This window comes from Myxine glutinosa, unplaced genomic scaffold (assembly GCF_964187855.1).
Source record: "Myxine glutinosa unplaced genomic scaffold, kmMyxGlut1.1 SCAFFOLD_2017, whole genome shotgun sequence".
NCBI lineage: Eukaryota > Metazoa > Chordata > Myxini > Myxiniformes > Myxinidae > Myxine > Myxine glutinosa.
The window spans coordinates 54,612-81,475 of NW_027618112.1; the positions used below are offsets into that span (position 1 = coordinate 54,612).

Sequence of the window (26,864 nt, forward strand, 5' to 3'; positions counted from 1 at the left end):
GTGAAGAACTCTCCATGGGGAATAAAATGTGTTAATGATGACGTCATCAGTCACGTGGTTCGGTCGCCATCTTGGAAAAATGGCAAAACGTTGTGCCACTGTATCTCCAAAAGTGCTGAACAGAAAAAATTGAGACATGGCTCATTGTAAAGAACTCTCCATGGGGAATAAAATATGTTAATGATGACGTCATATGTCACGTGGTCAGCCGCCATCTTGGAAAAACGGCAAAACTTTGCACCACCATATCTCCAAAAGTGCTGAACAGAAAAAATTGAGACATGGCTCATTGTAAAGAACTCTCCATGGGGAATAAAATATGTAAATGATGACGTCATCAGTCACGTGGTCGGCCGCCATCTTGGAAAAACGGCAAAACTTTGCACCACGAAATCTCCAAAAGTGCTGAACAGAAAAAATTGAGACATGGCTCATTGTAAAGAACTCTCCATGGGGAATAAAATATGTTAATGCTGATGTCATATGTCACGTGGTCGGCCGCCATCTTGGAAAAACGGCAAAACTTTGCACCACTATATCTCCAAAAGTGCTGAACAGAAAAAATTTAGACATGGCTCATTGTAAAGAACTCTCCATGGGGAATAAAATTTGTTAATGATGACGTCATGTGTCACGTGGTTCGGCCGCCATCTTGGAAAAACCGAAAAACTTAGCACCTCTATGTGTCCAAAAGTGCTGAATAGAAAAAATTGAGACATGCCTCATTGTAAAGAACTCTCCATGGGGAATAAAATATGTTAATGATGACGTCATCAGTCACGTGGTTCGGTCGCCATCTTGGAAAAACAGCAAAACGTTGCGCCACTATATCTCCAAAAGTGCTGAACAGAAAAAATTGAGACATGGCTCATTGTAAAGCACTCTCCATGGGGAATAAAATATGTTAATGATGATGTCATCAGTCACGTGGTCGGCCGCCATCTTGGAAAATCCGAAAAACTTTGCACCTCCATATCTCCGAAGGTGCTGAATAGAAAAAATTGAGACATGGCTCATTGGAAAGAACTCTCCATGGGGAATAAAATATGTTAATGATGACGTCATCGGTCACGTGGTTCGGCCGCCATCTTGGAAAAACCGAAAAACTTTGCACCTCCACATCTCCAAATGTCCTGAATAGAAAAAATTGAGACATGGCTCATTGGAAAGAACTCTCCATGGGGAATAAAATATGTTAATGATGACGTCATCGGTCACGTGGTCGGCCGCCATCTTGGAAAAACGGCAAAACTTTGCACCACGAAATCTCCAAAAGTGCTGAACAGAAAAAATTGAGACATGGCTCATTGTAAAAAACTCTCCATGGGGAATAAAATATGTTAATGATGTCATATGTCACGTGGTCGGCCGCCATCTTGGAAAAACGGCAAAACTTTGCACCACTATATCTCCAAAAGTGCTGAACAGAAAAAATTGAGACATGGCTCATTGTAAAGAACTCTCCATGGGGAATAAAATAGGTTAATGATGACGTCATATGTCACGTGGTTCGGCCGCCATCTTGGAAAAACCGAAAAATTTTGCACCTCCATTTCTCTGAAAGTGCTGAATAGAAAAAATTGAGACATGGCTCATTGTAAAGAACTCTCCATGGGGAATAAAATATGTTAATGATGATGCCATCGGTCACGTGGTTCGGCCGCCATCTTGGAAAAACGGGAAAACTTTGCACCACTATATCTCCAAAAGTGCAGAATGGAAAAAATTGAGACATGGCTCATTGTAAAGAACTCTCCATGGGGAATAAAATATGTTAATGATGACGTCATCGGTCACGTGGTTCGGCCGCCATATTTGTCCTAAATGGCCGATAAAAAAGTAAATTCCGGCAAGTCCTCGGTCTCTGACCGATTTTTCATCTGTTTGTCTGTCTGTTTGTCTGTTTGCAGCACTGCGTCTACACCGTTGCACGGAGAATCGCCAAACTTTGCACACATAATGGTCTTGCCCTCTAATATACTGTGCCTCAATGATGACGTCATCGGTGACGTGGTTCGGCCGCCATCTTGGATAAACCGAATAAATTTGCACCTCTATATCTCCGAAAGTACTGAACAGAAAAAATTGAGACATGGCTCATTGTAAAGAACTCTCCATGGGGAATAAAATATGTAAATGATGACGTCATCAGTCACGTGGTTCGGTCGCCATCTTGGAAAAACGGCAAAACGTTGCGCCACTATATCTCCAAAAGTGCTGAACAGAAAAAATTGAGACATGGCTCATTGGAAAGAACTCTCCATGGGGAATAAAATATGTTAATGATGACGTCATATGTCACGTGGTCGGCCGCCATCTTGGAAAAACGGCAAAACTTTGCACCTCCATATCTCTGAAAGTACTGAACAGAAAAAATTGAGACATGGCTCATTGTAAAGAACTCTCCATGGGGAATAAAATAGGTTAATGATGACGTCATAGGTCAGGTGGTTCGGCCGCCATCTTGGAAAAACGGCAAAACTTTGCACCTCCATATCTCTGAAAGTACTGAATAGAAAAAATTGAGACATGGCTCATTGTAAAGAACTCTCCATGGGGAATAAAACATGTTGATGACGTCATCTGTCACGTGGTTCGGCCGCCATCTTGGAAAAACCGAAAAACTTTGCACCTCCATATTTCCGAAAGTGGTGAACAGAAAAAAATAGAGACATGGATCATTGTAAAGAACTCTCCATGGGGAATAAAATATGTTAATGATGACGTCATCAGTCACGTGGTTCGGCCGCCATCTTGGAAAAACCGAAAAACTTTACACCTCCATATCTCCGAAAGTGCTGAACAGAAAAAATTGAGACATGGCTCATTGTAAATAACTCTCCATGGGGAATAAAATATGTTACTGATGACGTCATCGGTCACGTGGTTCGGCCGCCATCTTGGAAAAACCGAAAAACTTTGCACTTCTATATCTCCGAAAGCACTGAACAGAAAAAATTGAGACATGGCTCATTGTAAAGAACTCTAGATGGGGAATAAAATATGTTAATGATGACGTCATTGGTCACGTGGTTCGGCCGCCATCTTGGAAAAACCGGAAAACTTTCTATATGTAGAATCTTTCTATACGTAGAATAGCCAAACTTTGCACACTTATTTGTCTTGCCCTCTAATATACTGTGCCCAAATGATGACGTCATCGGTCACGTGGTTCGGCCGCCATCTTGGAAAAAATTTGCACCTCCATATCTCCGAAAGTGCTGAATAGAAAAAATTGAGACATGGCTCATTGTAAAGAACTGTCCATGGGGAATAAAATATGTTAATGATGACGTCATCAGTCACGTGGTTCGGCGGCCATCTTGGAAAAACCGAAAATTTTTTGCACCTTTATATCTCCGAAAGTACTGAACAGAAAAAATTGCGACATGGCTCATTGTAAAGAACTCTCCATGGCGAATAAAATATGTAAATGATGACGTCATCAGTCACGTGGTTCGGTCGCCATCTTGGAAAAACGGCAAAACGTTGCGCCACTATATCTCCAAAAGTGCTGAACAGAAAAAATTGAGACATGGCTCATTGTAAAGAACTCTCCATGGGGAATAAAATATGTTAATGATGACGTCATATGTCACGTGGTCGGCCGCCATCTTGGAAAAACGGCAAAACTTTGCACCACTTTATCTCCAAAAGTGCTGAACAGAAAAAATTGAGACATGGCTCATTGTAAAGAACTCTCCATGGGGAATAAAATATGTTAATGACGACGTCATCAGTCACGTTGTCGGCCGCCATCTTGGAAAAACGGCAAAACTTTGCACCACAAAATCTCCAAAAGAGCTGAACAGAAAAAATTGAGACATGGCTCATTGTAAAGAACTCTCCATGGGGAATAAAATATGTTAATGATGATGTCATATGTCACGTGGTCGGCCGCCGTCTTGGAAAAATGGCAAAACTTTGCACCACTGTATCTCCAAAAGTGCTGAACAGAAAAAATTGAGACATGGCTCATTGTAAAGAACTCTCCATGGGGAATAAAATTTGTTAATGATGACGTCATATGTCACGTGGTCGGCCGCCATCTTGGAAAAACGGCAAAACTTTGCACCACTATATCTCCAAAAGTGCTGAACAGAAAAAATTGAGACATGGCTCATTGTAAAGAACTCTCCATAGGGAATAAAATATGTTGATGATGACGTCATCAGTCACGTGGTTCGGTCGCCATATTTGTCCTAAATGGCCGATAAAAAAGTAAATTCCGGCAAGTCCTCGGTCTCTGACCGATTTTTCATTACTTGCCGGAAAAGATTCCGGCAAGTATGTTGATCTGTTCGTTTGTCTGTCTGTCTGTCTGTTTGTCTGTTTGTCTGTCTGTCTGTTTGCAGCACTGCGTCTACACCGTTGCACGGAAAATCGCCAAACTTTGCACACATATTCGTCTTGCCCTGGAATAGACTGTGCCCAATTTATGACGTCATCGGTCACGTGTTTCGGCGGCCATCTTGGAAAAACCGAAATAATTTGCACCTCCATATCTCTGAAAGTACTGAATAGAAAAAATTGAGACATGGCTCATTGTAAAGAACTCTCCATGGGGAATAAAATATGTGATTGATGACGTCATCAGTCACGTGGTTCGGCCGCCATATTTGTCCTAAATGGCCGATAAAAAAGTACATTCCGGCAAGTCCTCGGTCTCTGACCGATTTTTCATTTGTCTGTCTGTCTGTTTGTCTGTTTGTCTGTCTGTCTGTTTGCAGCACTGCGTCTACACCGTTGCACGTAGAATCGCCAAACTGTGCACACATATTGGTCTTGCCCTGGAATAGACTGTGCCCAATTGATGACGTCATCGGTGACGTGGTTCGGCCGCCATCTTGGAAAAACCGAAAAACTGCACCTCTATATCTCCAAAAGTGCTGAATAGAAAAAATTGAGATATGGCTCATTGAAAAGAACTCTCCATGGGGAATAAAATGTGTTAATGATGACGTCATCAGTCACGTGGTTCGGTCGCCATCTTGGAAAAACCGAAAAACTTTGCACCACTATATCTCCAAAAGTGCTGAATAGAAAAAATTGAGACATGGCTCATTGAAAAGAACTCTCCATGGGGAATAAAATATGTTAATGATGATGCCATTGGTCACGTGGTTCGGCCGCCATCTTGGAAAAACGGGAAAACTTTGCACCACTATATCTCCAAAAGTGCAGAATAGAAAAAATTGAGACATGGCTCATTGTAAAGAACTCCATGGGGAATAAAATATGTTAATGATGACGTCATATGTCACGTGGTCGGCCGCCATCTTGGAAAAACGGCAAAACTTTGCACCACTATATCTCCAAAAGTGCTGAACAGAAAAAATTGAGACATGGATCATTGTAAAGAACTCTCCATGGGGAATAAAATATGTTAATGATGACGTCATCAGTCACGTGGTCAGCCGCCATCTTGGAAAAACGGCAAAACTTTGCACCACCATTTCTCCAAAAGTGCTGAACAGAAAAAATTGAGACATGGCTCATTGTAAAGAACTCTCCATGCGGAATACAACATGTTAATGATGATGTCATCGGTCATGTGGTCCGGCCGCCATCTTGGAAAAACCGAAAAACTTTGCACCTCCAGTGCTGAATAGAAAAAATGAGACATGGCTCATTGGAAAGAACTCTCCATGGGGAATAAAACATGTTAATGATGACGTCATCGGTCACGTGGTTCGGCCACCATATTTGTCCTAAATGGCCGACAAAAAAGTAAATTCCGGCAAGTCCTCGGTCTCTGACCGATTTTTCATTACTTGCCGGAAAAATTTTTCCGGCAAGTATGTTGATCTGTTCGTTTGTTTGTCTGTCTGTTTGTCTGTCTGTTTGTCTGTCTGTTTGTCTGTCTGTTTGCAGCACTGTGTCTACACCGTTGCACGGAAAATCGCCAAACTTTGCACACATATTCGTCTTGCCCTGGAATAGACTGTGCCCAATATATGACGTCATCGGTCACGTGTTTCGGCGGCCATCTTGGAAAAACCGAAATAATTTGCACCGCTATATCTCCGAAAGTACTGAACAGAAAAAATTGAGACATGGCTCATTGTGAAGAACTCTCCATGGGGAATAAAATGTGTTAATGATGACGTCATCAGTCACGTGGTTCGGTCGCCATCTTGGAAAAATGGCAAAACGTTGTGCCACTGTATCTCCAAAAGTGCTGAACAGAAAAAATTGAGACATGGCTCATTGTAAAGAACTCTCCATGGGGAATAAAATATGTTAATGATGACGTCATATGTCACGTGGTCAGCCGCCATCTTGGAAAAACGGCAAAACTTTGCACCACCATATCTCCAAAAGTGCTGAACAGAAAAAATTGAGACATGGCTCATTGTAAAGAACTCTCCATGGGGAATAAAATATGTAAATGATGACGTCATCAGTCACGTGGTCGGCCGCCATCTTGGAAAAACGGCAAAACTTTGCACCACGAAATCTCCAAAAGTGCTGAACAGAAAAAATTGAGACATGGCTCATTGTAAAGAACTCTCCATGGGGAATAAAATATGTTAATGCTGATGTCATATGTCACGTGGTCGGCCGCCATCTTGGAAAAACGGCAAAACTTTGCACCACTATATCTCCAAAAGTGCTGAACAGAAAAAATTTAGACATGGCTCATTGTAAAGAACTCTCCATGGGGAATAAAATTTGTTAATGATGACGTCATGTGTCACGTGGTTCGGCCGCCATCTTGGAAAAACCGAAAAACTTAGCACCTCTATGTGTCCAAAAGTGCTGAATAGAAAAAATTGAGACATGCCTCATTGTAAAGAACTCTCCATGGGGAATAAAATATGTTAATGATGACGTCATCAGTCACGTGGTTCGGTCGCCATCTTGGAAAAACAGCAAAACGTTGCGCCACTATATCTCCAAAAGTGCTGAACAGAAAAAATTGAGACATGGCTCATTGTAAAGCACTCTCCATGGGGAATAAAATATGTTAATGATGATGTCATCAGTCACGTGGTCGGCCGCCATCTTGGAAAATCCGAAAAACTTTGCACCTCCATATCTCCGAAGGTGCTGAATAGAAAAAATTGAGACATGGCTCATTGGAAAGAACTCTCCATGGGGAATAAAATATGTTAATGATGACGTCATCGGTCACGTGGTTCGGCCGCCATCTTGGAAAAACCGAAAAACTTTGCACCTCCACATCTCCAAATGTCCTGAATAGAAAAAATTGAGACATGGCTCATTGGAAAGAACTCTCCATGGGGAATAAAATATGTTAATGATGACGTCATCGGTCACGTGGTCGGCCGCCATCTTGGAAAAACGGCAAAACTTTGCACCACGAAATCTCCAAAAGTGCTGAACAGAAAAAATTGAGACATGGCTCATTGTAAAAAACTCTCCATGGGGAATAAAATATGTTAATGATGTCATATGTCACGTGGTCGGCCGCCATCTTGGAAAAACGGCAAAACTTTGCACCACTATATCTCCAAAAGTGCTGAACAGAAAAAATTGAGACATGGCTCATTGTAAAGAACTCTCCATGGGGAATAAAATAGGTTAATGATGACGTCATATGTCACGTGGTTCGGCCGCCATCTTGGAAAAACCGAAAAATTTTGCACCTCCATTTCTCTGAAAGTGCTGAATAGAAAAAATTGAGACATGGCTCATTGTAAAGAACTCTCCATGGGGAATAAAATATGTTAATGATGATGCCATCGGTCACGTGGTTCGGCCGCCATCTTGGAAAAACGGGAAAACTTTGCACCACTATATCTCCAAAAGTGCAGAATGGAAAAAATTGAGACATGGCTCATTGTAAAGAACTCTCCATGGGGAATAAAATATGTTAATGATGACGTCATCGGTCACGTGGTTCGGCCGCCATATTTGTCCTAAATGGCCGATAAAAAAGTAAATTCCGGCAAGTCCTCGGTCTCTGACCGATTTTTCATCTGTTTGTCTGTCTGTTTGTCTGTTTGCAGCACTGCGTCTACACCGTTGCACGGAGAATCGCCAAACTTTGCACACATAATGGTCTTGCCCTCTAATATACTGTGCCTCAATGATGACGTCATCGGTGACGTGGTTCGGCCGCCATCTTGGATAAACCGAATAAATTTGCACCTCTATATCTCCGAAAGTACTGAACAGAAAAAATTGAGACATGGCTCATTGTAAAGAACTCTCCATGGGGAATAAAATATGTAAATGATGACGTCATCAGTCACGTGGTTCGGTCGCCATCTTGGAAAAACGGCAAAACGTTGCGCCACTATATCTCCAAAAGTGCTGAACAGAAAAAATTGAGACATGGCTCATTGGAAAGAACTCTCCATGGGGAATAAAATATGTTAATGATGACGTCATATGTCACGTGGTCGGCCGCCATCTTGGAAAAACGGCAAAACTTTGCACCTCCATATCTCTGAAAGTACTGAACAGAAAAAATTGAGACATGGCTCATTGTAAAGAACTCTCCATGGGGAATAAAATAGGTTAATGATGACGTCATAGGTCAGGTGGTTCGGCCGCCATCTTGGAAAAACGGCAAAACTTTGCACCTCCATATCTCTGAAAGTACTGAATAGAAAAAATTGAGACATGGCTCATTGTAAAGAACTCTCCATGGGGAATAAAACATGTTGATGACGTCATCTGTCACGTGGTTCGGCCGCCATCTTGGAAAAACCGAAAAACTTTGCACCTCCATATTTCCGAAAGTGGTGAACAGAAAAAAATAGAGACATGGATCATTGTAAAGAACTCTCCATGGGGAATAAAATATGTTAATGATGACGTCATCAGTCACGTGGTTCGGCCGCCATCTTGGAAAAACCGAAAAACTTTACACCTCCATATCTCCGAAAGTGCTGAACAGAAAAAATTGAGACATGGCTCATTGTAAATAACTCTCCATGGGGAATAAAATATGTTACTGATGACGTCATCGGTCACGTGGTTCGGCCGCCATCTTGGAAAAACCGAAAAACTTTGCACTTCTATATCTCCGAAAGCACTGAACAGAAAAAATTGAGACATGGCTCATTGTAAAGAACTCTAGATGGGGAATAAAATATGTTAATGATGACGTCATTGGTCACGTGGTTCGGCCGCCATCTTGGAAAAACCGGAAAACTTTCTATATGTAGAATCTTTCTATACGTAGAATAGCCAAACTTTGCACACTTATTTGTCTTGCCCTCTAATATACTGTGCCCAAATGATGACGTCATCGGTCACGTGGTTCGGCCGCCATCTTGGAAAAAATTTGCACCTCCATATCTCCGAAAGTGCTGAATAGAAAAAATTGAGACATGGCTCATTGTAAAGAACTGTCCATGGGGAATAAAATATGTTAATGATGACGTCATCAGTCACGTGGTTCGGCGGCCATCTTGGAAAAACCGAAAATTTTTTGCACCTTTATATCTCCGAAAGTACTGAACAGAAAAAATTGCGACATGGCTCATTGTAAAGAACTCTCCATGGCGAATAAAATATGTAAATGATGACGTCATCAGTCACGTGGTTCGGTCGCCATCTTGGAAAAACGGCAAAACGTTGCGCCACTATATCTCCAAAAGTGCTGAACAGAAAAAATTGAGACATGGCTCATTGTAAAGAACTCTCCATGGGGAATAAAATATGTTAATGATGACGTCATATGTCACGTGGTCGGCCGCCATCTTGGAAAAACGGCAAAACTTTGCACCACTTTATCTCCAAAAGTGCTGAACAGAAAAAATTGAGACATGGCTCATTGTAAAGAACTCTCCATGGGGAATAAAATATGTTAATGACGACGTCATCAGTCACGTTGTCGGCCGCCATCTTGGAAAAACGGCAAAACTTTGCACCACAAAATCTCCAAAAGAGCTGAACAGAAAAAATTGAGACATGGCTCATTGTAAAGAACTCTCCATGGGGAATAAAATATGTTAATGATGATGTCATATGTCACGTGGTCGGCCGCCGTCTTGGAAAAATGGCAAAACTTTGCACCACTGTATCTCCAAAAGTGCTGAACAGAAAAAATTGAGACATGGCTCATTGTAAAGAACTCTCCATGGGGAATAAAATTTGTTAATGATGACGTCATATGTCACGTGGTCGGCCGCCATCTTGGAAAAACGGCAAAACTTTGCACCACTATATCTCCAAAAGTGCTGAACAGAAAAAATTGAGACATGGCTCATTGTAAAGAACTCTCCATAGGGAATAAAATATGTTGATGATGACGTCATCAGTCACGTGGTTCGGTCGCCATATTTGTCCTAAATGGCCGATAAAAAAGTAAATTCCGGCAAGTCCTCGGTCTCTGACCGATTTTTCATTACTTGCCGGAAAAGATTCCGGCAAGTATGTTGATCTGTTCGTTTGTCTGTCTGTCTGTCTGTTTGTCTGTTTGTCTGTCTGTCTGTTTGCAGCACTGCGTCTACACCGTTGCACGGAAAATCGCCAAACTTTGCACACATATTCGTCTTGCCCTGGAATAGACTGTGCCCAATTTATGACGTCATCGGTCACGTGTTTCGGCGGCCATCTTGGAAAAACCGAAATAATTTGCACCTCCATATCTCTGAAAGTACTGAATAGAAAAAATTGAGACATGGCTCATTGTAAAGAACTCTCCATGGGGAATAAAATATGTGATTGATGACGTCATCAGTCACGTGGTTCGGCCGCCATATTTGTCCTAAATGGCCGATAAAAAAGTACATTCCGGCAAGTCCTCGGTCTCTGACCGATTTTTCATTTGTCTGTCTGTCTGTTTGTCTGTTTGTCTGTCTGTCTGTTTGCAGCACTGCGTCTACACCGTTGCACGTAGAATCGCCAAACTGTGCACACATATTGGTCTTGCCCTGGAATAGACTGTGCCCAATTGATGACGTCATCGGTGACGTGGTTCGGCCGCCATCTTGGAAAAACCGAAAAACTGCACCTCTATATCTCCAAAAGTGCTGAATAGAAAAAATTGAGATATGGCTCATTGAAAAGAACTCTCCATGGGGAATAAAATGTGTTAATGATGACGTCATCAGTCACGTGGTTCGGTCGCCATCTTGGAAAAACCGAAAAACTTTGCACCACTATATCTCCAAAAGTGCTGAATAGAAAAAATTGAGACATGGCTCATTGAAAAGAACTCTCCATGGGGAATAAAATATGTTAATGATGATGCCATTGGTCACGTGGTTCGGCCGCCATCTTGGAAAAACGGGAAAACTTTGCACCACTATATCTCCAAAAGTGCAGAATAGAAAAAATTGAGACATGGCTCATTGTAAAGAACTCCATGGGGAATAAAATATGTTAATGATGACGTCATCGGTCACGTGGTTCGGCCGCCATATTTGTCCTAAATGGCCGATAAAAAAGTACATTCCGGCAAGTCCTCGGTCTCTGACCGATTTTTCATCTGTTTGTCTGTCTGTCTGTTTGCAGCACTACGTCTACACCGTTGCACGTAGAATCGCCAAACTTTGCACACATATTGGTCTTGCCCAGGAATAGACTGTACCCAATTGATGACATCGGTCACGTGGTTCGGCCGCCATCTTGGAAAAACCGAAAAACTTTGCACCTCCATATTTCCGAAAGTGCTGAATAGAAAAAATTGACACATTGCTCATTGTAAAGAACTCTCCATGGGGAATAAAATATGTTAATGATGACGTCATCAGTCACGTGGTTCAGCCGCCATCTTGGAAAAACCGAAAAAATGTGCACCTCCATATCTCCGAAAGTGCTGAATAGGAAAAATTTAGTCGGCTCATTGTAAAGAACTCTCCATGGGGAATCAAAGATGTTAATGATGTCATAGGTCACGTGGTTCGGCCGCCATCTTGGAAAAACCGAAAAACCTAGCACCTCCATATCTCCAAAAGTGCTGAATAGAAAAAATTGAGACATGGCTCATTGTAAAGAACTCTCCATGGGGAATAAAATGTGTTAATGATGACGTCATAGGTCACGTGTTCTGCCGCCATCTTGGAAAAACTGAAAAATTTAGCACCTCTATATCTCCAAAAGTGCTGAACAGAAAAAATTGAGTCATGGCTCATTGTAAAGAACTCTCCATGGGGAATAAAATATGTTAATGATGACGTCATCGGTCACGTGGTTCGGCCGCCATATTTGTCCAAAATGGCCGATAAAAAAGTACATTCCGGCAAGTCCTCGGTCTCTGACCGATTTTTCATCTGTCTGTCTGTCTGTTTGTCTGTTTGTCTGTCTGTTTGCAGCACTATGTCTACACCGTTGCACGTAGAATCGCCAAACTTTGCACACATATTGGTCTTGCCCAGGAATAGACTGTACCCAATTGATGACATCGGTCACGTGGTTCGGCCGCCATCTTGGAAAAACCAAAAAGCTTTGCACCTCTATATCTCCAAAAGTAATGAACAGAAAAAATGGAGTCATGGCTCATTGTAAAGAACTCTCCATGGGGAATAAAATATGTTAATGACGACGTCATCGGTCACGTGGTTCGGCCGCCATCTTGGAAAAACGGCAAAATTTTGCACCACTATATCTCCAAAAGTGATGAACAGAATTTTTTTTGACATAGCTCATTGTAAAGAACTCAATGGGGAATAAAATGTGTTAATGGTGACATCAGTCACGTGGTTCGGCCGCCATCTTGGAAAAAACGAAAAACTTTGCACCTCCATATCTGAAAGTACTGAATAGAAAAAATTGAGACATGGCTCATTGTAAAGAACTCCATGGGGAATAAAATATGTTAATGATGACGTCATCGGTCACGTGGTTCGGCCGCCATATTTGTCCTAAATGGCCGATAAAAAAGTACATTCCGGCAAGTCCTCGGTCTCTGACCGATTTTTCATCTGTTTGTCTGTCTGTCTGTTTGCAGCACTACGTCTACACCGTTGCACGTAGAATCGCCAAACTTTGCACACATATTGGTCTTGCCCAGGAATAGACTGTACCCAATTGATGACATCGGTCACGTGGTTCGGCCGCCATCTTGGAAAAACCGAAAAACTTTGCACCTCCATATTTCCGAAAGTGCTGAATAGAAAAAATTGACACAGCTCATTGTAAAGAACTCTCCATGGGGAATAAAATATGTTAATGATGACGTCATCAGTCACGTGGTTCAGCCGCCATCTTGGAAAAACCGAAAAAATGTGCACCTCCATATCTCCGAAAGTGCTGAATAGGAAAAATTTAGTCGGCTCATTGTAAAGAACTCTCCATGGGGAATCAAAGATGTTAATGATGATGTCATAGGTCACGTGGTTCGGTCGCCATCTTGGAAAAACCGAAAAACCTAGCACCTCCATATCTCCAAAAGTGCTGAATAGAAAAAATTGAGACGGCTCATTGTAAAGAACTCTCCATGGGGAATAAAATGTGTTAATGATGACGTCATAGGTCACGTGTTCTGCCGCCATCTTGGAAAAACTGAAAAATTTAGCACCTCTATATCTCCAAAAGTGCTGAACAGAAAAAATTGAGTCATGGCTCATTGTAAAGAACTCTCCATGGGGAATAAAATATGTTAATGATGACGTCATCGGTCACGTGGTTCGGCCGCCATATTTGTCCAAAATGGCCGATAAAAAAGTACATTCCGGCAAGTCCTCGGTCTCTGACCGATTTTTCATATGTCTGTCTGTTTGTCTGTCTGTTTGCAGCACTATGTCTACACCGTTGCACGTAGAATCGCCAAACTTTGCACACATATTGGTCTTGCCCAGGAATAGACTGTACCCAATTGATGACATCGGTCACGTGGTTCGGCCGCCATCTTGGAAAAACCAAAAAGCTTTGCACCTCTATATCTCCAAAAGTAATGAACAGAAAAAATGGAGTCATGGCTCATTGTAAAGAACTCTCCATGGGGAATAAAATATGTTAATGACGACGTCATCGGTCACGTGGTTCGGCCGCCATCTTGGGAAAACGGCAAAATTTTGCACCACTATATCTCCAAAAGTGATGAACAGAATTTTTTTGGACATAGCTCATTGTAAAGAACTCAATGGGGAATAAAATATGTTAATGGTGACATCAGTCACGTGGTTCGGCCGCCATCTTGGAAAAACCGAAAAACTTTGCACCTCCATATCTCCGAAAGTACTGAATAGAAAAAATTGAGACATGGCTCATTGTAAAGAATTCTCCATGGGGAATAAAATTTGTTAATGATGACGTCATAGGTCACGTGGTTCGGCCGCCATTTTGGAAAAACGGCAAAACTTTGCACCACTATACCTCCAAAAGTGCTGAACAGAAAAAATTGAGACATGGCTCACTCATTGTGAAGAACTCCATGGGGAATAAAATATGTCAATGATGATGTCATCAGTCACGTGGTTCGGCCGCCATCTTGGAAAAAACGAAAAACTGTGCACCTCCATATCTCTGAAAGTACTGAATAGACAAAATTGAGACATGGCTCATTGTAAAGAACTCTGCATGGGGAATAACATATGTTAATGATAACGTCATCGGTCACATGGTTCGTCCATCATATTTGTCCTAAATGGCCGATAAAAAAGTACATTCCGGTAAGTCCTCGGTCTCTGACCGATTTTTCATCTGTCTGTCTGTTTGCAGCACTACGTCTACACCGTTGCACGTAGAATCGCCATACTTTGCACACATATTGGTCTTGCCCTCTAATGTACTGTGCCCAATTGATGACGTCATTGGTCACGTGGTTCGGCAGCCATCTTGGAAAAACTGAAAAACTTTGCACCTCCATATCTCTGAAAGTGCTGAATAGAAAACATTGAGACGTGGCTCATTGTAAAGAACTCTCCAAGGGGAATAAAATGTGTTAATGATGACGTCATCTGTCACGTGGTTCGGCCGCCATCTTGGAAAAACTTGCACCTCTCTATCTCCGAAAGTGCTGAATAGAAAAATTGAGACATGGCTCATTGTAAAGAACTCTCCATGGGGAATAAAATATGTTAATGATGATGTCATAGTTGCCTCCATTATGACGTCATAATTCGATAAGTACAAAACTTCACCCGATCAAGATGAAATTTCTTGAGCATCATCAAGGAATAAATTAGTTTAGAAGACAAATAATGATGACGTCATCAGTCATGTGGTTCGGCCGCCATATTTGTCCAAAATGGTCGATAAAAAAGTACATTCCGGCAAGTCCTCGGTCTCTGACCGATTTTTTGTCTGTTTGTTCGCAGTACTACGTCTACACCGTTGCACGTAGAATCGCCAAACTTTACACACATATTTCTCTTGCCCTGGAATAGACTATGCCCAATTTTAACTCTTGGCCCAAGGCCTCCATGATGACGTCATAATTCGATTATTCAACAAGTACAAAACTTCATCCAATCAAGATGCAATTTCTTGAGCGCCATGTCGGCATGAACTGGTGGAGAAAAAAAAAAATGATGACCATCGGTCACGTGGTTTGGCCGCCATCTTGGAAAAACCGAAAAACAACTTTGTTCCTCTATCTCCGAAAGTGCTAAATAGAAAAAATTGAGACATGGCTCATTGTAAAGAACTCTCCATGGGGAATAAAATATGTAAATGATGATGTCATAGGTGCCTCCATTATGACGTCATAATTCGACAAGTACAAAACTTCATCCGATCAAGATGATATTTCTTGAGCATAATCTAGGCATAAATTGGTGTAGAAAAAAAAAAGATTCATCAGTCACGTGGTTCGGCCGCCATATTTGTTTTAACACAAAGGCCTTATAAACCACTGAAAATACATCCTGGCGAAGATTTGCAATATCTGATTGCTCTTTCGTGTTTGCATTTGTTTTGTGCTGTTGTATTGTTCATGAAACTAAATGTATGCCCCTTGTGGGCTTCACTGTTCAAGCCAAGTCGAATTGTACTTCCTTAATTTGAATGTCAACATAGAAAAGAGTTGCCAATGCCATCTCTTCCTTCTTTAAAATTGTAATGGCAGATGTGAAATAAAATACATACTGAATGAATTTTGTATAACCTTTTTTTTTTAATGCCTGGCAAAACCAAACAATAAAGTTGAACCAAACACCAAAATGCTTCAGTAAAGGTATTGCTTATTCTGTTTTCCTCACCTTCACTTTGGTCAAAATTTGTTTACTGACCAACATACTTTAATTATTACTTATTGCTATGCATACCATAAAGCTACTTATTGCTGTGCATACCATCAAGCCATGTGGAACAAGTGAACATGGCCGCCAGTCGAACTGCTTGCTGGAATAGAGTTGCATCATCATGTTGTCATGCGCGGCTTTTTTTCTGTCCTTCCTCACCTTCTTGTCTCTCAGGAATCCTTCTGCATCTGCATTGAGTGTAGAAGAATGGCGCCTCCGCGCAGCTGCAGCACACCTGCATGCTGACCGTGAGTCAGAGGCATTGAATTCCCTCTCCAGCCTGCCACCCGATACTCAGATCAGGTTTCTCAAGTCGTACAAGCGCCTTGGACCTGCTGCCAATCTCTTGATCGAAATGGGACGACGCAACGAAGCTGCTGCTCTTTTTCGGGATAATGGTCAGCTGGCTCAGGCGGCGGAAGCTGCAGAACCAAAAAGCCAAATGGCAGCAGAATGCCTCCTTGGGGATGTCCGAGTCTGCATGCACCATACTCTCACACACTCTGCAGACGTTGACCAGGAATTTCAGGTTCTCCTCATGAAGGTGGAAAGTGGTCTAGTGGAGATCTGTGAGGAAGTGCATGTTCCATTGATACAGGCAGAAGCCCACTTTCTTTTGGGACAGCTGCAAAATGATGCCGAAGCACTTAAATTAGCGTACCAACAGTTTGACGAACTTGGCCACATCATGGGCAAAGTAGAAGCATTGGCTGCTTTCTTGAATTGCGGGCAAGGTGGGCCTGACTGTGTGTCATGGCTGTTGGATGCCCTGGAAGGCCTACTGAATGTCATTGTTGCATTTTGTTCCAAGTTTAGAGGCTGTCAATTGACCGACGCACAAACCCAATGTGTAAAGCATTGCCATGTATTTTATGGCATACACGAAGAATCAAATGAATACAGGATCTTGAAATATGAAGGATCAAGATTCCAAAAGGTGTGGTTCGATTTGCATGATGGGTCAACTAACCATTTTGCAGCCTCAAAGATATCGCTACAGAAAGCTCAGGAAATTTTGAGAGCCCACATGCTGGAACTTTTAAAATACCTTGTGCAGAAGGTACGGGATTTTTCTCAGCAAAATTCGATTGAGATCTGTCCCAGCCTTATTTTGGGACTCGCATGTCAACAAGGAGACTGCAACAAGTTGCATCGTCAAATTGCCAAACGTGACGTCGATGAACTCGTTTCCACCAAGATCAAAGACATCCATTTGTTGGGCATCCTTCTCAAGGCAGAAGCAGAACTCAAGGATGTAAAGAGTGATGATTTCGTTGCTGTCACAAACCTTATGCCTAAACGAAAGTTTGAGGCATGTGAGAGTCTCCTTTCGCTTTTGTTTCCCAAACATTTCCATCTTAGACATTTCTCAGAAAATCGGAAGAGTTGCTTATATCTCCTTGTAAAGATAAGGAATGGACCATACTTCGCACCTGTGATAACAAAGTACATGAAAGACTGTGTTGAGCAGAGTTCATTGAAGGAGAGAAGGGAATCTTCAGACATGTGGTTCAAAGTGTTCTGTGCTTCCAGGTTGTTTAAAACGAAAGAGCATTTGGAGTTGCTGCATCAACAAGAGGAACTATTTATAGCAATGAAGAATAGAGCAAAGTCTGATGCTCTGCCTGGCAAAAAAGGGATGATTATGAATGCTGGGCATTGTATTTGTTTTTTCCGTCTCTTTGTTGACTCCATGTCTTGCTTTGAAAAACGAGAGCCAGGAGACTGCATGCATAACTTCTATCGTTTCCTTAAGCTTCTAATGGATAGGCAAAACGTCAATAATAGTTTGCTTCCCTGCATGGGGAATCTTGTCATGTTGTTAGAATTTCAATTTCTCTTGACATTTGCACTCTTTATGCGTGTAAAACAGGAAGTTATCTGCCTGCCAAGAAGCTATCTTACCATATTGAATCTGTGGGAGCTCTTAGTTGGTGTCACCCTTCTAGGCAGAAAAAATGCAATTAACATCTATGCAACAAAGAAGGGAGTACAAAGCAGGCTAACAAATCATTTGGAATTCCTTGTTGATTGCTTAAGTTCTTGTCTTCCAAGGACTTTCTCAAAGGAATGTTTGATGTCTGGGGAGATGGAGCGTGCTGTTGTCCTTTGTCTTGTTGTTTTGGTCAATTCTGGTGTTGCTTCAAAAATCGACATTCATGTTCGCTTGTATCTTTCAGAGTTGAAGGTAAAACTTGAGAGATTGTTTGCTGATGTTCCTTCTCGTCTTATGGCATGCGTTGGAGCCGTGAACTCTGCTAGATATCCAATTGACGTTGTAAACATATTGGAGGGTCTTCTCAAGCAGCGAGATGATGAATTTCTTCATGATTGCTCATGGGATCACAATCATTACAACCAGAACACCATCGCTTTACAGAAGGTGAATCGTAACCGCTTTGGAGAGAGAGCTTTTTCTGCACTGGAAAACCTGAATGAAGAAACTAGCTTTCAAGAGCAAAAAATGGCAGATGATCATGAATATTTGGAAAACGCTGTGGATGAAGTTGTAGTACAGCGGCAGCAAAGTCAAAAGAGAAGGGAGGCTGCTCAGATTAGGTGGAGAAAGGCTATCAGAAAAGTCGTGCTTTGCTTGAGGATGTTGTCGCATCTTCGACGTGCTGCTGGAAATACATTCTTTATGCCCGCAGTTGTTGATAACAAACGCTGTGACATATGTGGTGTAATCTTCCGAAAGTATGTCACTGAAGAAGAAGAGCAACAACAACAAACTGAGGATGAATCGGATGTGGCTGAAGAATCGGACATGCCTGAGCATGAGGATGCAACTACTACAAAGGGTCACTGCAATCTGGAAAATCATATGCATAAAGTTAATGAGTACTCAGATTATCGTGCATTCTTTCAGCAATCGGTCGATCCAGTGCTCTGGTGTGCCAAGGAGGTCAAAAATTATTTGAAACTTGCAACACTTGACGCACTGCAGCAGGAGAGAAAAAAGCTATCAGAATTTGAGAAAGACATTACTGATACAGCTGAATATATAAGGAAAACGAGGAACTGGCAAGCAGGTGAGAATATACATTTTTTAAACTGCCATTTGTATTTTGCATTTGAAATTCTGGAGTGCAACATTGTTGGTATGCATGCAGGTACAAGTACCCTCTTGTGGAATTTTTGACCCCACCCCATGTTAAATTTTACACTTCCATATGTGAATAAATATTCCCTTGGAGTACCAATAGTCAGGGCCCTTAGGGATATTTTGGGGCTGTTTGGTTCAAATTCTTCCAAAAGCACCAAATTTGGCCCAGATGTTGCCCATGCCATACTCTTTCGATTTTTGCCCCCCCCCCCCCCCGGGGGCCCCATATTGGCGAAATACTAAATTGGGCGCCACCCGGATTAGAGGAAAATCAGTTAAATAACCAAAAGGGTTGGAATCATGTATGATACCACTTTTCAGGGATTTTCGAGGTCGAGGAATCCAATTATGATGTTATTTTGATGATTAGAGGTCAAGGTCAACCCTCAAGGTCATCTTAAAGGTCATTTTTGAGTCAAACATGTCGGTTTTTGGTCAAGATTTACGCGAGGTTCACCATTTTATGTTTCTGGGTTGGGTAATCGAACTCTGACCTTATTTTTGACAATTAGAGGAACTATTTCCTAATTTTCAGCCATATGCAGTTCATCAGTCTAATTACAAAGGTACGGATTTTGATGTTTTATGAACTGTATGCCATATCCTTGTGTTTAATTTTTGTGCGATCATGATCTGGGTTCATGTATACATGATTGTATACATGTCATAAATATGACGTCATACGTCATGTGACCTGGTGGCCATATTGGATTTTATGAAAACCTTAAAAATGGATCCCTGCCTTCATTTTTCGATCGATTCATTTTGAACTTTGACCACTTATAGTACGCCATGTGATTGGATGCATATCCTAATTATGACGTCATAGGTCAGGTGACATGGCGGGATGGACCGGTATGGTCCCCGGATCATACCGCCCTTGGCGCCCGTCAAAAATCGAAAGAGTATGGCATGGGCAACATCTGCGCTAAATTTGATGCTTTTGGAAGAATTTGAACCAAAATATCCCTCAGGGCCCTGACTACAAGTTAAAAAATAATTTTGCCTTTTGTCATGTTCGCAATGACCTGAAGAAGGCTTTACTTGTCACATTGATGCCAAGTGTTGAACCTTTGACATAAAAAAAGTACTCATTTCAGTCTCATGTCTGATTTCCACCTCACATCAACTGTGCTTTGGCCACCTATTTTAACAATTCAAATGCATGTTGTAAATCCACCCCACAAAATAACAAATTAGGGGTAAAGCAGAAATGATAAGACTAGAACAACTGCTTTCCATATCTCAGAAAAAAACTACTCTGTAGGTGGAAGAAACTGTATGAAACTTGGTGAAGTATAGGCATTATGATTCGACGAACCACCAATTGTGCTATGAGAGCCTGTACATGTCTGTGATGTTGCACTTGCGGCGTCGAGGCCAGAACTTTATCACGTCAAAATCAAATATGTGAGTCTGTGAGCCTCCAGAGATCACTGTGCATCCCCTCCCCAATTATTCCGCCCCTCCCCCCCAACAAAATCTCACAAAATCGCAAATCTAACCAACAAAATCGCAATCCTTCTGCCAGCTCTTCTCAGGTAAACTAATTTTGGAATGATCTTTCAGACAACGATGCATTAAACAGACAGATTTTGTTGGTTAGCTGACGTTGCATGGGTGCTGTTTGTTTCAATCGCGATGTTCCCCCACCAGGACAGCGCAAGTGGCAAATGTGATTGGTCGAGCCGGCATATAATATTGGCAACTTGCTGCTGAACAAGTTTTTTGAAAGTAGAAACTATGTGATTATCATTCTACAGTGTTCAAAATGTATAATTTGATTGGAATTTTTATTAAGGCTGTAGAAAAAAAAAAAACCAATGAAAACAACATTCGGTAGAGAGCATACCTCCACCAGGCTGAACAGTATACCTTTTGTATGCCACTGATAGTCCGGATCTGGACCTGAACCAAAATCTAATCAATTTGTCCTTGTTACAAGCTGTCCACCAAGTTTGGCCGAATCCATCCACAACCTTTTGAAATATCCTGTTGACAGACAAACAAATGGGTGAAAACATAACCTCCATCCTCCTTTGGTGGTGGAGGTAACCAGGGTTTAACGTTTCATAAAAGCAGTGTTACCCACATCCCATGTGAGAAGAAAAACACCAAAAAAATCAAACATGTACCAAGTGAATTATTGTGAACAATAGAGATTAAAGAGGCTAAATTTTGAAGCTTTTTTTTTTTTTTTTTTTTTTTTTTTTAATACTGAATCGAGGCTCGTGAAAGAGCTGACATTTACTTCACAAACAAATCAACCAGACAAACAAAATATATAAAAAGAGGGAGCGGAAGACAAGAGAAGGGGAAGCACACAAACACTTGAGAGCACACAACATTTAAGAGCAGGGAGATGTGTGGGAGGGAGAGGGCTTGGGGAGAGGAGGTGTGGGAAGGGGGGGGGGGGGGGGAATTCTTGGGAATTTTACTTGGGAATTCATTTTGGTGTTCTTGCAACTGCAAAAGTTCTAAAGTAATGCCTTGTATATAGTGTTATCATCATCATTATTATAATTTATACCCTTCCATTGGTTTGCAAAACAGTTAAGATTTTCGTTTGTGTATTGCACGAATACACCACATTTGAGTCATAATAGGAAAACAGCCATTTCATTAAATATCTCTTATTCCCTTTTATTTGTAGGTAATGATATGCTTCTGTCGAAAGCAACAGAACTGGAGATTTTCCTGCAGCATGTGAAAAATATGCATCTTTTCAAAATGCAAATGAATGGGATGCTTCCAAGAGAGATGCCAAGTACCGGTAAGAAAGCAAACTGCTTGACAATCAGAGTGTGCTGCCTATATGGAAAGTGCTATCACGAGTTGAAAAATAACGGTGATAATTCCTTTGCACAGTTGCACCTGAACCCGATGAAATAGAAGACGATCACGCCACGTTTGAAGAGATCCGGCCACAGAAAAATGCGAGAAAAAAATTCCGCAGACCCAGGCAACGAGCGTATAGAAGATGATGCTTTGCTCCTATGGAAATGCTGCTTTTTTTTGTTTGTTTTTGTGAAACTCGTTTACTCATGGATGTGAAACCCATTCATTGTCAATTGGCTGCCTATCGATAAGAAAAGAAACCTACATTCCATTGTGTTTGACGTGTGTGTTTTGCACGAACACCATATTTTTTGCTGCTTGATAGTTTTTGGCGTTTCTTAGCAAATGCTTTTGTTCTGTTTCAGAAAAAATTCTCTTGACATTCATTTTAAAGCTTGTTGAGTGAATTGCATTGCTCCTTTCATGCACATCTCATTTTGTGAAGTATTCATGTCATTTAAGTAATCACTTATCCTCTACATAAATATTTTTATGATTGATTTTACACCAGTAAGCATCATGAGGAAGTCAATTTATCTTTTTAGGATTGAGCGCTGAAGCCTGTGTCCCATTAATGATACAACAGCTACACTTTTTTTATTTATTAATAACCAAAGTCTGATATTCTTCCTTTGCATCATTCTTTGGTAGAATCAAAAGCCACTTGAGGGTTGATTTGTGATTGTAAAAAAAAAAAAATTAAAAGATTTGTATGTCCAAAAAAAAAAAAGATTTGTGATTTTAAAAGAATTTAAATTACCATTTCCATTTTGTATTAGCTTTTTTGTCGTCTTGACTTGGGATGGCCTGGTTAGTGTTCCCATCTCAGCCATTGGCTCACTGTTGTTGGGAACCCAGGTTCAAATCCCATATATTATACAGTATGTACTTTTTCCATTGTCGACAGATGTCTTTGTGATTTGTGTTGAAGTATACTGATGTCACACATCTGTCCTGCATGTGCTTTATATACAAAATTCTCGACGAGCCTTAAACTCGGTGTCAACCCCTTCCCCCCAAAAGGCATTTTTCCTGCCATGGGTATTTTATGCTTGCTTGTCAACAAATTTGAATTTCACTTGCTGACGTTTTTTATCACTTCTAGTTTCTACAAAACAACAAATGCATCCTTTCTTTGCATTACAGTTCTGTGATTGGTATCTTTCTCTGCCAGCATTTGACTCGTGTACTCTGCCTTCTCATATACATATATAGAAATAAAGCGACTGTCTGTCCCTTTATCATGTTTCCTATCTCTCCCATCCCATCCCCCACTTTCTCCCACTCTCCCTGCTTTTTGTGTTGTCACCAAGCCTATTCACCATACTTAATAATTTCTTGCGAGTCTGCTTGCATCTAAATTGACTTTTTTCGCTTGTTTAATGCATGAACACACTTTTCACTTCTTTTATTCTGTTTGGCCCAATCAAAAGGAGACTTTTGTTTGTGACATCTTGCATGGCAAATGCTTGAAGTTCCAATGGGCGGTGGGTGCTTCATGCCCAACCGTCACACGATTGTTGTTCTTTGCCATTCCTTCCCATCTGTCCTTGACTAGCACAAGCCCGTGGTAAAAACGCCACGATAGAATAGAAAATGATTTAAGTGCCAGGTGCATGTAATAACTCATGAAAAATGAGTTGTAATGCACCTGACACTTAAAAGAAAACAAGAGAGCAGAATTATTACGCGCCGTATGAAGTTGCGTACCTGATCGCAAAGCAGGGCAAACCGCACACCGTTGGCGAGACACTCATCAAACGGCCGCGTTGAAGATGGCCAACATCATGCTGGGAAAAGCTGCTGAAAACAAGTCGTCTCTCGTTCCACTCTCAAATGACACCATCAGATGCAGAATCGACGGCATGAGCGACGACATCCTCGCCCAGGTAGTTGCAGATTTAGTTGCGAGCCCGACAAAATTCAGCCTTCAACTCGACGAGACCACCGACGTTTCGAATTTAAGCCAGCTCATCTTATTTGTGCATTATATCAAAGGAGACGAGATCAAGGAAGACTTTCTGTTCTGCAAGCCTCTCACAACAGCGACGAAGGCAGCTGACGTGAAGAAGCTTGTGGACGACTTCTTCAGAAGCAACGGCCTCTCGTGGAACATGGTGTCTGCAGTTTGCTCGGACGGATCTCCAACCATGCTGGGATGCAACTCCGGTTTTGGAGCGCTGGTGAAGGCCGATGCACCACACATCATCATCACGCACTGCGTCCTGCACAGACACGCGCTGGCATCAAAAACCCTGCCTCCAAAACTGGCCAATGTTCTGAAAATCGTCGTTGAAACTGTGAATTATGTGCAAAGCCGTGCTCTGGATCATCGCATCTTCAAAGAGCTGTGCAATGAAATCGGCTCTGAATTCGAAATCCTTCTCTACCACTCTAACGTTCGATGGTTATCACGAGGGAAGGTAGTGAGCCGTGTTTTTGCCTTGCGTGTAGAATTAGCCCTGTTTTTGCGAGAACACCAGCATTGCCATGCAATGCACTTCCAAGAGTCAGAGTTCATCCTCGCCTTGGCGTACTTGGCTGACATCTTCGACGCACTCAATCATCTAAATTGCCAGATGCAGGGCGGTGGAGTGAATGTCATCGAATCTGAAGAAAAGCTGAGCGCTTTCCGAAAGAAGTTACCATTGTGGAGGCGGCGAACAGAGAACGACAACTTCGCGAACTTTTCGCTACTGGACGAGTGCGTGAGCGGGATCGAAGACGAGTCTGAAGTTGGAGGCACTGCTGTACCGGGGGAGCTGAAGCAAGCGATTGCCACGCACATGGATGAGCTGGGAAAGTCATTCGACGGCGACTTCCCTGACCAAGAGCAATACCCAGCATGGGTGCGGTCGCCGTTTACTTTCGACGTTGCAACGGCAGATGTCAACGACCAATACCTCGACGACCTCATCGAACTTCAGCAGAGCCAGACTCAACAACAACTCTTCGGCACAACAACGCTCTCAACGTTTTGGTGCCGCCAAATGGAAGGGTATCCTCACATCACTAAAATTGCCCTTGATATCCTCATGCCGTTCGTTACAACGTATCTCTGCGAGCATGCGTTTTCGAAACTGGTAGACATTAAAACAAAGAAAAGGAGCAGGCTTGCATGCGAAAATGATTTGAGGGTGGCCCTTGCCAAAACAAAACCACGCATTTCCCAGATCGCCTCCCGAAAAGAAGAACAGAAAACGCATTAAGATGCAATTCTTGTTAATTTTTTTGTCAAATTTGAGGGGTTCCCTGAGTGTTCGGTGGGTTTCGTTAGGGTTCGGCTCCTTTAAAAAGGTTAAGAACCACTGCGACTAATCAAAGAAATTTAGAGGAATCCCGACATCCTTGAGGTAAGTTTTACTTGCAGAACTGAGCAAAGATCTACTGTGCTCTATATACCCCAAAATGAGTTGGGTTAATAACATGACCCTTCCTGCCGCTGACGTGGCGTTTTTTTCGTGGCGGTCTTTTGAACTAGTTGCCCTTGCTGTTTAACTCTAAACTGAAAGGGAGGAAGCCCGGGGTGTGCTCATGTGCCAAGCCAGCCGTTCCTTAACGGTTTTGAATGGAGTGCTTGCTTGGATGCTTAAACCACTTTGTGATTTATCTGCAAGAAACTTGTTAAATGAACATTCACCCAATGTTCTTGAGACCTGACCATAGATCTACTGTAATCTATATACCCCAAAGAGGAATGACCCTTCCGCTCCAGTAGCGAGTGGGTGTACTGGAATCTCCAAAAGCGCTGCATCGAAAAAATTCAGACATGGCTAATTGATTAATGTCATCGGTGCCTCTGAATATCGTCATAATTTGACAAGTACAAAACTTCATCGATCAAGTTGAATTTTCTTGAGCGTCAGCTCGGGATAAATTGGTGGAGAAAAGAAAATGATGACCTCATTGGTCACGTGGTTTGGCCGCCATATTTGTTTTAACGCAAAAGCCTTAAGAACCACTAAAAGCCCTTTTTCTTTGAAACGGCAAAACAGATTAAGGCAAAATATTACATGCATGGTCGCATACCCATGACGACAAAAAGTTCCATGACCATAATGTCATAGGTCATGTGGTTTGGGGCTATGATTTTTTGAAGAATATAACTAAAAAGCCACTCCTCCAGAACGGCTCAACAGATCAAATGGAAACTTCACACACATGTTCCCCATTCCTTGAGTATACAATGCTGTCCTTTAATAATTAATACATCACATGGTTTGGCGGCTATGATTTTTTGAAGAATAAAACTTTAAAAAGGCATTTCTCCAGAACAGCGTACTAGATCAAATGAAAACGTCACACATATGTTCCCCATTTGAGATATACAATGCTGTTCTTGAATAATTAATATGTCATGGTTTGGCAGAGAAGTTGGATTGAACGAAAATCTTTTTTAAAGTATATCTCTTGAACTGCTTCATTAATTGATGTGAAACTTCAAAGTAATTATTCGGATCATTATGCAGACTAACCCCAAAAAAATTCCTAGAAAACATTTTATGGTGTTTTTCAGTAATATTGTGGCCAGAGAACAGCATCACAAAAGTAGGCCAAAATATGAGAACCGCAAAGGGTTTAAATATGACGTCAAACAAAATGGCCGCAATTTGACCAAAAATCCTAATATCTTCACATTTCTTTTGAAACAAGCAGTACTAGACCACTTTAAAAGTGAAAATTATTCATGAAGCTTATGACCTTAGAAGTCTTGCAGTCAACAGAAGTATCTAAGTTATGTCATGACGTCATGACATGACGACGTCATGAAATAGTCATGACCTAATTTTTTAATCTGATGGTAAATTCCA

General features: G+C 41.6%; 1 protein-coding gene across 1 annotated transcript in view; it reads left to right on the top strand.

Annotated features, from left to right (window-relative positions):
* Nucleotides 1-23,294, top strand: part of LOC137418714 (TPR and ankyrin repeat-containing protein 1-like) — a gene marked incomplete at its 5' end in the record, with an annotated part of 77,585 nt that extends 54,291 nt beyond the window's left edge. Inside the window, 3 exon segments of the mRNA XM_078769301.1 lie at nucleotides 16,284-19,141; nucleotides 21,869-21,988; nucleotides 22,084-23,294. Coding sequence (XP_078625427.1) covers nucleotides 16,284-19,141; nucleotides 21,869-21,988; nucleotides 22,084-22,199 — 3,094 coding nt within the window.
* Nucleotides 23,295-26,864: the final 3,570 nt, after the last annotated feature.